At 44.8% G+C, this 12,348-nt stretch overlaps 1 protein-coding gene across 1 annotated transcript in view; it reads right to left on the minus strand.

Annotated features, from left to right (window-relative positions):
* gnsb (glucosamine (N-acetyl)-6-sulfatase (Sanfilippo disease IIID), b) overlaps nucleotides 1-11,607 on the minus strand; it is a 59,755-nt gene extending 48,148 nt beyond the window's left edge. Inside the window, exon 1 of the mRNA XM_072485763.1 lies at nucleotides 11,302-11,607. Within this exon, the coding sequence (XP_072341864.1) occupies nucleotides 11,302-11,505 (204 nt within the window). The 5' untranslated portion in view covers nucleotides 11,506-11,607. The remainder of the gene's footprint in view (nucleotides 1-11,301) is intronic.
* Nucleotides 11,608-12,348: the final 741 nt, after the last annotated feature.

The raw sequence follows: 12,348 nt of genomic DNA on the forward strand, positions 1-12,348 counted from the left end.
AGTTTGTACAATTTTTCCCCTTTTAACCCCCTCCCTCACCCCGGTGAACAGTTCCTCAAACATCATCATGAACAACCCCCACTTTATTGTGAAGTTTTCCACTGACTCTCCCAACTCAAACTTAATAACTGCAATTGGGTCCGGCCCGACATCCACCCCCACAAGTTTAGATAGCATCCCAAACACCACTTCCCAGTACCTCTCCAACATCTCGCAACCCAGAACATGTGCACATGATTCGCTGGCCCCGCCCACATTTCTCACTCACCAGCCAACCCACTCATCCTTGCGGGAGTCATATGTACCGTATGCGCCACCTTAAATTGGTCAAACACAACCTCGCGCAAGAGTCACTTGAGTTACCCTCTGCATCACCCCTCACCTCAGTCCCCAGCCTATTTTCCCCCCAACTCCTCCTCCCATTTGTTCTTGATCTTCACCACCTGCACCCACCCCCCCCAACCACATGTATAAATCCCCAATCCTACCCTCCCCCAACTCATCCGAGAGCAGTCTATTCCGGGAACTTGAGAAACGCCCTTCACTCTTTTTGCGCAATGTCCCTCACCTGCATTATCTAAATTCACTCCCCTTTGGGAACTCAAATCTCTCCCGCAACTCCTCCAGACCTGCAAACTTCACTTCTGAGTACAGGTCCCTCACGCTCTCCAGCCCAGCATCCCTCCACCTTATACCTGTGATTCCCACACTGCGGCTCTAACACCAACATCCCCATCAACTTCAATGTCTCCTCAGCTGATTCCACACCCTGACCGTCGACTGTACTACCGCCGGAGCTAATGACAGCAGAGCCATCACCATAGCCCTCAGACTGGATCCCCTACAGGACTTTCCTCCATCTTGACCCACTCCAACTTCCAGAAGAAGGCCAAAAGGGAGAAAAATCGGGTGAGTCTGGAAAGCAAACGGGAACATTAATCATCTTTACCACCTGCACCCTCCCTGCCAATGTCACGTGTAATCTATACCATCTCTTAAAATCCCCCCTAATCACCTCCACTAATGTTGTCAAATTCCCCCTGTGCATCGTAGCCTATTCCCTCGTCACCTGAATCCCAAATACATGAACTTTTCCCTTGCTACTTTGAATGGCAACACCGCCATGTTTGCCCCTCCTTACCCCACCGCATTCACCAGAAACATCTCACTCTTCCCGACGTTTAACATATACCCGGCGAAGGCCCCAAACCTCTCCAATATTCCCATGATCCTATCCATACTCTCCAGTGGGGACGGCACAAACAACAACTGGTCTGTGTACAGCGACACCCGGTGATCCTTGCTCCTCCGGCACGCCGCAGGCCCCCTGAGAGTCTTCACCAAGGGCTCAATCGCCAGGGCGAACAACAATAGTGACAATGGACACCTCTGTCTCGTTCCTCTATGCAGTCTAAAACACTGTTATCTCATCTCATTTGTACGTACACTTGCCACCGGGGCTTCATACAATAACCACACCACGAACTCACACTCAAACTTCGGACAAAACTGAAACCTACTCAATTTCAAATAAGTCCCTCCACTCCACCCAATCGAAGGCCTTCTCCACATCCATAGAAACAATAACCTGCCCCCCTGACCGAGTCATAACCACATTTTCCAGCCTCCTGTTTTTGCTGGAGAGCTGCTGGCCCTTTAGAAATCCAATTTGACCCTCAGCGGCCGCCCCTGGCACCATCATTCCATCCTCCCACCAACAATGTAGCTAGCACTTTCAAGTCCATATTCAACAACAGAATGAGCCTACACAACCAACACTCCAAGCGGATCTTTCCCCTTTCTTTAGTATTAGCATGATCAACACCTGTGTCAATGCATCTGGCAACTCCTGCCTTCTCCAATGCCTCACTAAACATCCCCAACAAATGCAGTGCCAACTCGGTCACAAACACCTTATAAAATGCCCTCTCGCCCTCTGTAACTGCCCCACCGCCTTTACCATCGTCAATGTATTAAACTGCCCTTGCAACCTCTTCCTGTCAGCGTAGTATTAATCTCTAACCTGCGATCAAGAATGTGAAGCATGACCTTAACGGGCAACCTAGAGGTGGAAGGTCAATATTGAATACACTCCAGTAACACTGGTGGTAAAACAGCCAACTAGCTTAATCAAGGCTCAATATAGAATTGGACATTTTAAATTAAACCACAGTCACAACTACAGACAGGTCTGATGGAAATTCGAACAGCCATGTTTGAATAAACTGGACAGAGACAGACAGTCGGGGCAACTCTGGACTTGTCCTGTAAACAAGACATTGGAAGATAATTAGTTCCATGCAAATGGATCGATTGTTGTGGATTGCCCAGACGAACCAGATCTTTTGGCACCTAGATCACCTATAGGAGGCAAGGTTATTTGCCGATAATGTACCTGGAGATGGGCATCTGGGTGGGTGGGTTCCTGACGAATGTGATATAAAATAGTTACTTTAGAGATACTAGTTAATGTAATGTAGAAATAAGCCACTTTGATTTTTGCAGTTAGGGACAAAGGAATTTGGGACCGCATGGAAAAAGCAGGAAGAGGTGTGTCTATAAGAGTGAGGATGCATTGATAGGGGCCAGAGAAAGGGATTGGAAGTGAGCCAATCAGAATGGATTAAACAGGTCAGGAGGGACCTAGGCTGACCTATGTCCGTCGAGTATGTGAAACTTGATACCATTTGAACTGATTTTGCAGAGATTCCTTTGTCTGTTAGTTCAGTCGTTTTCTGGAGTGTAAGAGGCAGGACGTCCTGTTACATTCTGTAAGATGATAAAGCTTGCAAGCTAAATAAATAACTTCTGTTTACGTGCGAATCCGTCTCAACTTTTATTGAGGCCAGACTGACAGAGAAAGAAAATAGGAGATCAACATTTGGTGCCGAAACCCGGGATTTCTCTGGGCGATCCTGTTCCAACTGCGAAATCAGAATTAGACTGATTATGAACAGGAGGACGGGAACAAAGGGCCCTCAATGTAGAAATGGAAAACGACCAGCATTGATTGTTCCCCTCTTCCTATTGTCTGATTAGTCTGGTCACTCGCGGTTGGCACAGAAAGACCGCCTCGACGAAATCACAGGTCAGTCTGGGGATTAGCACTTTAATTGATGGGATTTCATATTGTTGTTTCGGCTTGGGTTAGGGTTTTGGGCTGATGTGACTTTAAATAATAAAGGTTCAGTCTATTATTGGGGTTCAGAGGCTGATGTGACTTTAAATAATAAAGGTTCAGTCTATTATTGGGGTTCAGAGGCTGATGTGACTTTAAATAATAAAGGTTCAGTCTATTATTGGGGTTCAGAGGCTGATGTGACTTTAAATAATAAAGGTTCAGTCTATTATTGGGGTTCAGGGGCTGATGTGACTTTAAATAATAAAGGTTCAGTCTATTATCGGGGTTCAGAGGCTGATGTGACTTAAATAAATGGGGGTTCAGTCCAGTATAACTGTTTTTAAATCTGAAGATGGTTCAACTCTATGTGTGAGTGTTTTAAATATATAGTTGATTAAGCTAAAATTGTCTCCTTGGACTGTAAAGTTCCGAGGTCTAGTTGAGATTGTGAGGTTGAAGCAGAAGTCTCTCAAAGGGTTAACAGCAGCAGGCGGAGTTGAAAACAGACAGTGCTTCTCACTCAGGCCTTGAGATAACAGTCTGCAGTGTAATCGGATACCTTTCCTTTGAGTCAGTGAACTCCAGCAAAGTTACGTTTTGAATTAATTAAAGGAAACCAGTGGGTTTCTCCACCTCTTTGATAAAAGTTATTATTTTCGAAAGCAATTGATTGAAATTGCCAGAATCTTAAGTTTTACTTACTTGAAATAAGGTTTATCTCATTTTATCTGGAGATTAATAGAAACTTAAAGAAGATCATGGACACCATTTTAAAAAGTGTAAATCTGGAAATTATAGTTGATTTTGCTAATACTTATGTGTATGTAAAAGAAAAAAACTTGTTAAAAGAAAAATTGTTAAGATAAAGAAATAATTAAGTTGTAAATGTTGTACAAGTTTGTGTTAAGCAAATTGTAAATTTAGTTCTGAGTTGAGATCAGAGCTGAGCTTGCAAGTTGCAGTAATCCAATTTGAATTTTCAAACATTTTTAAGTTTTTTAAAAAAGCGCAAGTAGAGGAAGGACACGGGTCACACAAGAGATGAGCTACGTAGTTTAATGGCTGGCCTTGAATTGACAGAAGAAGAAAAATTCAATAATTTGGAAAAGTCAGTAAAAGTTCCGTCTGCACCCATAGCATGGTCTGCGCTCATTCCAGAACCACCAGAGTACAATAATATACCCAGTCATTGCTCCCCAAATTTCAAATATGCCAGAAACTCAAGCCCTTTTGGGTGATAGTGTGGGTCCTGTTTTACCAACTTCACAACCGAAAGAGCAAAAGGAACTTTGTCCCACAAGCCCAGTTAGCTCTAGGACAAGATCTCGGACAGCAAGAGAGGGGCTTGAAGCTCACCAGAAACAATTAAGCATATCACCTCAGTCTCCCCAAACTAAGGAGAAATCACAAGAGTTGGGAACAAAGAAAGCTGAAACAACTTCGGTTGAAGAGAAAGAACTCCCCCTAGTGACAGGGAGAGACGTTGAAGTCTTGGAACAACCAGGGGAAATACCTAGAGTGCCCCCTGGTGACATTCGGAGACAGTTACCGATTAGGAAGATGAGAAACCCCGATCCAGGGACGGCGGCTGCAAACCCCACAATAGACGTTTACTTCCCATGGACACCCAGTGAGATGATGGCTATTATGACTACAATCCCAGATAGAAAAAAATCTCCTGCTGCCTTTGTGGATTCATTGAGAACTACTATCTCAATTTATCAAGCTGATTCAAGGGACCTCTGGGCCCTAGTTCAGCAGATTTTAACCCCAGCAGAGTACCGCACTTGTCTTAACCACCTGAATTATGCTAGTCATGCCGCACTCCAGCAGGCCTATGCGTTAGACGACGATAGAAGGACACAGATCTTAAATGCATTGAATAGCACATTTCAAAGGCCCATAAATCTTTCTGTTATCTTAGACCTAAAACCTAAGAAGAATGAAGACCCAGAGGAATTTCTGGGGCGTTTTAATGAAATCTACCGGGGGCAGTCAGGCGATTTGTTGTATCAAAATGGTCAGAATTCCCCTCAATACTGTGCTATGTTAATGCATTGCCTACCACCTTCTGTGGTTACTGCTGTGAAATGTAATAACATGAATTGGACGGAGAACGACCCTTCCCAGATGGCAAGGGCAGTCAGATTTTACTGGAAGGAGGGTGTAGGCCCAGAAGGAGGCTCAGTTACAAAGGTTAAGACTGAGTATGTAATGAAAAAGGATGATCTACGACCCCAACAAGCGGCAGAAATGGTAGTTTACCAGCAGGAGCCCCAATATAGTGACTTTGGGTGGGTGGATCAGCGAAGAGGAGGATACCAAACCCACCCAAAGGGACCCTCACCCCCTTTTTATGGCCCACCGAACGAATCAACAGCTCTACAACCGCAGCCCCCTCTGAGGGGCCATTGGTCTACTGGAAGAAGAGGACGGGGCAGCCATGTCTTCTGTGCAATCAGCACTTAAATTACCATTATCCGACCACACGCAGCAATTGTCAGGGTTCCAAGGACAGGTGTGTGAGTATCCTATTTCTGAACCTGTGACAGTCACTTACGAGAATAAGTCTGCAGAGCATCAGGTTGTAGTGACTACTGGATTGGACTGTAATTTGTTGGCCCGAGATTTACTGTGTATCTTCCAGCTACAGCTAGAATGCGGAGATGAGGGGGTAACGGTTACATCATGGAGGATGAGACAACAGTGCTATATTTCTATCACCCCCCAGTGGTGGACGTTAGACATTGAACAGCCACTATCACTGCATCACGTTACCCTGGCCTATGACAGAACTGGACGAAACAGGGAGTTGGAGGACAAATACTGGCCATTACTTGAGACCGAATGGCCAGTCAAGGTTACAGCCACAGTCACGGGAAAAGAAGGTACAGCCGATTTTGTTACAATATCACCACATTTATGGCCACAGTCAGCTTCGGTAAGCCCTCATATTACACGTCAGGTCCATGACCGGTACCATGCCAGGGATATGGGGCGAATGGTCAGCATCTTACCGCAGCTCGTCAGAATAGGTATGAGATATACCTTTTGAACAATCCACGTCTGACATTTAAATACTGTACCACTATCAATCCAGCCTGTTTTCTTAGTGGTCCCCCTGTCCATGAAGACGCACCTGGCCACGACTGGTTAGCCTTGATTCAGGAAACTACCACAATAAGGGGCGATTTGAGTGACATTTCGTCAGAACAACCTGACATGATTATGTGTGGTCAAATATCCCACCGGGGTTTAGTTAATGACCTACTGCAGGCCCTCCTTCTGCCAGCGCAGATTTCCGTTATTAAATGCGCTGCCCACACGAATGGTACAACCCCAGTTGACGTTGGTAATGAACGAGCAGATCGTGCAGCGCGCACAGCCGCACAAATTCAGCAAGTGATGGTGCCTAAAATGTTAAGTCAGACTAAACGATCTACTATGAATGTGTCTGCTTCTGACAAGCCAATGCCAACCATCCAAGACGTCATAAGGTTACAGGAGGACGCTCCTGAGAGTGATAAACAAATGTGGAAACGGTTAGGTTGTACATATGATTCTGTTTCCTCTTTATGGACCACGCCTGCACATCAGACTTGTATGTCTGATGTGCTGGCTTTATGGGTCATCGAATGTGTACACTTTGCAACTCATTGTGGGGCTCGGGGGACTAGTGATTTGTTGCTGGACACTTGGTGGCACCCTAAAATGCAGGGGTTGGCCCAAAGTATCAGTAATCGGTGTTTGATTTGTCAGCAATATAACACCGGAAAAGGTATCCCTTGTGGGAAGGGGCAAACCCCGTTGCCCAGTGGTCCCTTTGAGACGCTCCAAATGGATTACATTGAGTTGGAAAGGTGTCAATGTTATAAATATGTTTTGGTCATTGTGGATGTGTTCAGCAGATGGGTTGAGGCGTATCCGACTATCTATAGTAAAGCTGCTACTGTGGTTAAAGTCTTGATGCGGGAAATCATTCCCCGGTACGGTATACCAGCTCAGTTAAGTTCTGATAATGGGCCTCATTTTATTGGACAAATTAACAAGGAGTTTTGCTCCCAGTTGGGCATACGCCAGCAGTTACACTGTGCTTACAGACCGCAGGCAGCCGGGTTGGTTGAAAGACACAATCAGACCCTCAAAACTAAATTGGCTAAATTAAGAGCAGACACGGGACTGACATGGCTTAAGTTGCTCCCCGTTGCCCTCTTCCAGCTGCGGGTTACACCTGCGGGACCGGTCCGGCTTTCTCCCGCCGAGATTCTTTATGGCAGGCCTCTTAGAACTCCTTGGAGCCTGCAGGTTCCCAGACGGGTTCAGTTTCATCAGATGACTGAGGAAATGACCACCTATGTTCTGGCCCTTACGCAAGTGCTCAAGGAACTCCATGGCCAGGTCCGCGCGGCTCACCAGCCATTGCCCCAGTACCTAGCTCACTTTCAGTCCAGCCCGGTAGTTATGTAATGGTCAAAAATTGGACTAGGAAGGGGTCGGAGCCGCGATGGGACGGGCCCTTCCAAGTTCTCCTTGCCACCCCCACAGCAGTTAAAGTGGAGGGGCGAAGTGCTTGGGTGCACCTACATCACTGTACATTGAGTCCATCTCCACTACTGTAAAAGGTCGGATACTAACCTGCCTCCCTTCTCCAGTGCTATTTTACAGGTGTGGAGCATGATGGAGTGGCTACGCATCGTCTGTCTGATATTTGGCCTCACTTCGCTTGGCGTGTTATTGGCGATGGACATGGAAAAGGGGAATATTATGTATCTGTGTAGCCCCAACCAATCTACAAGGATACATCACCTATGCACAGGTGATGTTCTTCACTGCCCCCATATACGAGGACATGGTATCGACTCATGGAAGGTCATCAAAGTTAAGGAGAATGCGGGAGTCATGAAGCAGCTGCACCGGTCCCGGCGATGGGAAGGGAACATTATATGGACATTGCCTTGTTTTTGGAATACATGTAAATTCGATTTTGGATGTGTTAAGAGTGGTGCAAGAAAGGTAATATCAGGCTGTCAGAAGAGCGTAGGAAGAGGCTATGAGGAAGTGAAAGGGACTAGAGAGAGGATGGGGCGTATGAGAAGGGAAGTACAGCTAGAACGTAGGTTACCGGGAGATACACTTAAGTTAGTTAAAGGCCAAACTGAGGAAAACACGGGTAGTAAACCTTGGGAGCCCTCGGGGCAATAACTAAGGAGTTGTCTCAGCTACGGTTGTTTGCAATGCAGAACCGGTATGCTCTTGACTATCTTCTGGCCCGTGAGGGTGGGGTATGCGCCATAGTACAGGGCAAGTGTATTATGGGTGTTCAAGACTTGACCGCTAACATCACTAAATTTATGGATCGCATACGGGATCACTTGGACGGGATGCAGGATCCTGGCTCTTGGGGTAACTGGGGATTTGGGGGATGGAAGGACTGGTTGATAAATATGGCCATGTATCTAGTGGTAGCTATCGGCTGCATCTTTGTGGGCCTGGCCATCCTTAAATGTGTGATGGGTAGAATGCGGGGTGCACTGGATCAGATCACCACCCCAATCACCGGCCAAAAAAATTTAACTGTTAAAATCCATGAGGGTGAAGCAGATGAAGGGGGGCTAAGACAGGAATTGGAAATGCAGCGACGAATCTTTTTAGATGAGGAACCGTAGCTATAGATTGGATAGTTCGGTTATCATGGAATGATAAAAGGAGGGAATGACGAATGTGATATAAAATAGTTACTTTAGAGATACTAGTTAATGTAATGTAGAAATAAGCCACTTTGATTTTTGCAGTTAGGGACAAAGGAATTTGGGACCGCATGGAAAAAGCAGGAAGAGGTGTGTCTATAAGAGTGAGGATGCATTGATAGGGGCCAGAGAAAGGGATTGGAAGTGAGCCAATCAGAATGGATTAAACAGGTCAGGAGGGACCTAGGCTGACCTATGTCCGTCGAGTATGTGAAACTTGATACCATTTGAACTGATTTTGCAGAGATTCCTTTGTCTGTTAGTTCAGTCGTTTTCTGGAGTGTAAGAGGCAGGACGTCCTGTTACATTCTGTAAGATGATAAAGCTTGCAAGCTAAATAAATAACTTCTGTTTACGTGCGAATCCGTCTCAACTTTTATTGAGGCCAGACTGACAGAGAAAGAAAATAGGAGATCAACATTCCTGCTGTCCTGCAGAGTTGCAAGTGGCAACTCCATTGGGTGTTGTGACCCCCACCCTTTGACCTCATTGACTGAGGGCAAGAAAACTTTCTGAAAAGGCACGAAGAAGGGAATAGGAATTGACCACCAGGACCCTCCCCAGCGAAGACTTGGCGCAGAAGTAGCAGAGAAGATTAGACGACCGACCAGAAACATAAGCAAGCAGTGTGCGAGACCCACCTTCACGGATGAAGACACTGATATACCAGAGACTCAAGAGAATTGGATCCACAGCTCGACTGAATTCATCCGCACATGTAGTATTATGAATCTTGGGATTATTATGGTTGTTTGGGATAGGGTGGCACAGTGGTTAGCACTGATGCCTACGGTGCCCCAGACCCCTGTTCAATCTGAGCCCTGGGTCACTGTCCGTGTAGAATTTACACATTCTCCCAGTGTCTGCATAGGTTTCACCCCCACAACCCAAAGATGTGCAGCGGAGGTGGATTGGTCACACTAAATTGGAAAAAAAATAATTGGGTACTCCAAATTTATTGTTTTGGATAATTTAAGGGGGGGGGGTGGCTGTTTTACTGTGGTTAGTAACAAATTTGGTTGAATCATAAACTTGTATTTCCCTTTGTTCATGTTGCAGATAAGGGTACCTGGGTATAACATTTGAGAAATAAACTGGTCGAAGTGTCTGAGGTTTCACAGACAACTCAAAAAGCAACCTCTCTCCGAAGAAAGATGATTGAATGTAAAACCTTACAAAATAGGAAGTGAGTGAAATTGCAAGTAGCACTGACTCATACAGTGACTGGCCTTCAGCTCAAGTCACAAGGCCAATTCCATTATCGTGTGAAAGGTATATTATTTAGACAGTTTCTGACCTTCACATTTATAATGTTCTGAACATGTTATTGCTCAGCCAAAATACTGAAAAACACTCCGTTAAATTGACAGTAATTATGTATTGACAATGTTATGGACATGGGTCAACAGACCCTGGAACTGAGCAGGAACCATTGATGGTATTATTCAAAGGTTTACCGATGCGCCCCAAGATTCAAACTTGTAACTCGGGGCACACATTTATTTCTGGAAGACAGTCACTCTTTCCAGCATCTTAAAAGAACTCTGGAAGCTAAATTTTCCAGACCAGAGCATGAACCATCATTTCAGAGCTTGGGTTTAAAAAAAAAACATTTCATTTATATGTTGGGCCACTACAGCGCACTTATGAACTTTATGCTAAGAAATAAAATTAATTTGGATGCAATTCAGTTCGATGCACAAAATGTTATTTTCCATTGGACATACAAAGGGAAAAGCAAATAAGGACATTAACAGTGTCAAACCACATGAAAGACATGTGAACAACACAGTATGCATCATCTTTCAAAGTGATTCTGGCAAGAGGCAAAGGCTGTCAGTCATCACCCAAAAGTCTCAGTCCAGTTTATAGTGAGTCGTGGATGAATTTGACTAGAGTACAATGCTTTACAGCGGAGCATCATTCCAAAAAAAAAAACCTATCTTCCCAGCGTTTTAGTTTTGTATCAATTTGTTATATTGTGCGCGATTCACTCAGTATCCCAGTTACCCAAAATATGAATTATTTATCCTTTATTTAGTCGACACCAGCTCGAAACAAGTGAACGGAAACCATTGCAATGTTGACGAACTGAAAAATAAACGTTTTCGAGTAAAACAGTCAGCATCTGCACAAGAGAAAGGACACGTTAACCATTTTCATCCTAATATTACTGATGCTTATATATCGTCTGATCTAGAACAAAAACGACAACGCAGTTACCGTCGGAGTATAAAATTCACCTTGTTTGGTTCATCGAAAAGAGCCACCCAGTTACTTGAGCGCGCAATGATTTGTTGACCATGGAGAAAGTCAGAGGGACTGAAAGTGAGCTCCATACCTGTACGGTAGGACTGAAACAACTCTTAGATTTCAGTCAGACTTAAAGGTAAGTAAAGCACAAGTTCAATCACAGGTTCAATGGAGACCTACCATTCCTGCCAGCTCTACGTCCTGATCGTCTGTTAGTATCAGTACGATATTCCGCCTTACACAGTGCCCGAACGAAAAGGACAGGATCAGGAACAAAAACGCTGCCAGGTTCATGATATCAGATGGAAGAGGAGCTGCAGCTCGGAGCGCTGGAGGGGGGTGGATGTTCAAGAAAGCGTAATGGGTTAACAGCTCAAATGGCATCACACACTGATCTCCAGCAGCTGTGCTTCCCTGGCCTTTAACTTTCTGCTTGACTGATAGCACGGAGAGTTGTGGTAAAACGACAGAAGGTACATGTGATCGACAGGCCACCCGACTAATCAGATCATCAAAAAATCTATTAGTCTTCCAATGTCCTTGCTGACTTTCCGCTTCCGTGTTCTATTAGCATAAAGGGGCGCGGTCAGAACAAGAAAGTTATCCCGGAGTTTTAATTCGCAACTTCACAATTGTGAAACACTCCATTTCCTGGCGGCCATGTTTAATGCAAATCTTTCAAAAAATTGAATTAATGACGGTACTAATAAGCCTCACATAATAAATTGTGCAATTTTTTTCTCCCTTGTCTTATGTCTCCTTTGGCTTGGTGTCAATATCTGTCTGATTCTGCTCCGACGAAGTGCCTTGGGATGCTTTACTACATAAATGTAGGTTGTTATCAATGTACTCAAAGCAATCAAAAACATTCATACTCCCTTTGCGTTTTCAACAAGTGTTCAAAGCTCTCCTGTGTGAGTATCAGGATCACATATGACCAATGATTGCCTATATTTGAATTCGATTGCCACTCTTTTATACTGCTTGCAGTTACATACAAATTTTGATTAATTTAATAAGGACGCGGGGAGTCCACACCGAGTAAATCGGGATCTCGCCGTAGATGGCGAGAAACCCATTATCACCACTTAAGCCCTATTAACAAGAGCCACCCATATCCAACGGCCTCCCGTTATTCATCAGCCTCCCCAGTGAGTGCACATGCTGGTTCCAATTAGTACTCCTTTTTAAAAACGTGAAGGGCTTCAATAGGGTGCGGAGGAAGTG

Source organism: Scyliorhinus torazame, chromosome 20 (genome assembly GCF_047496885.1).
Source record: "Scyliorhinus torazame isolate Kashiwa2021f chromosome 20, sScyTor2.1, whole genome shotgun sequence".
In the NCBI taxonomy this organism is placed as follows: Eukaryota; Metazoa; Chordata; class Chondrichthyes; order Carcharhiniformes; family Scyliorhinidae; genus Scyliorhinus; species Scyliorhinus torazame.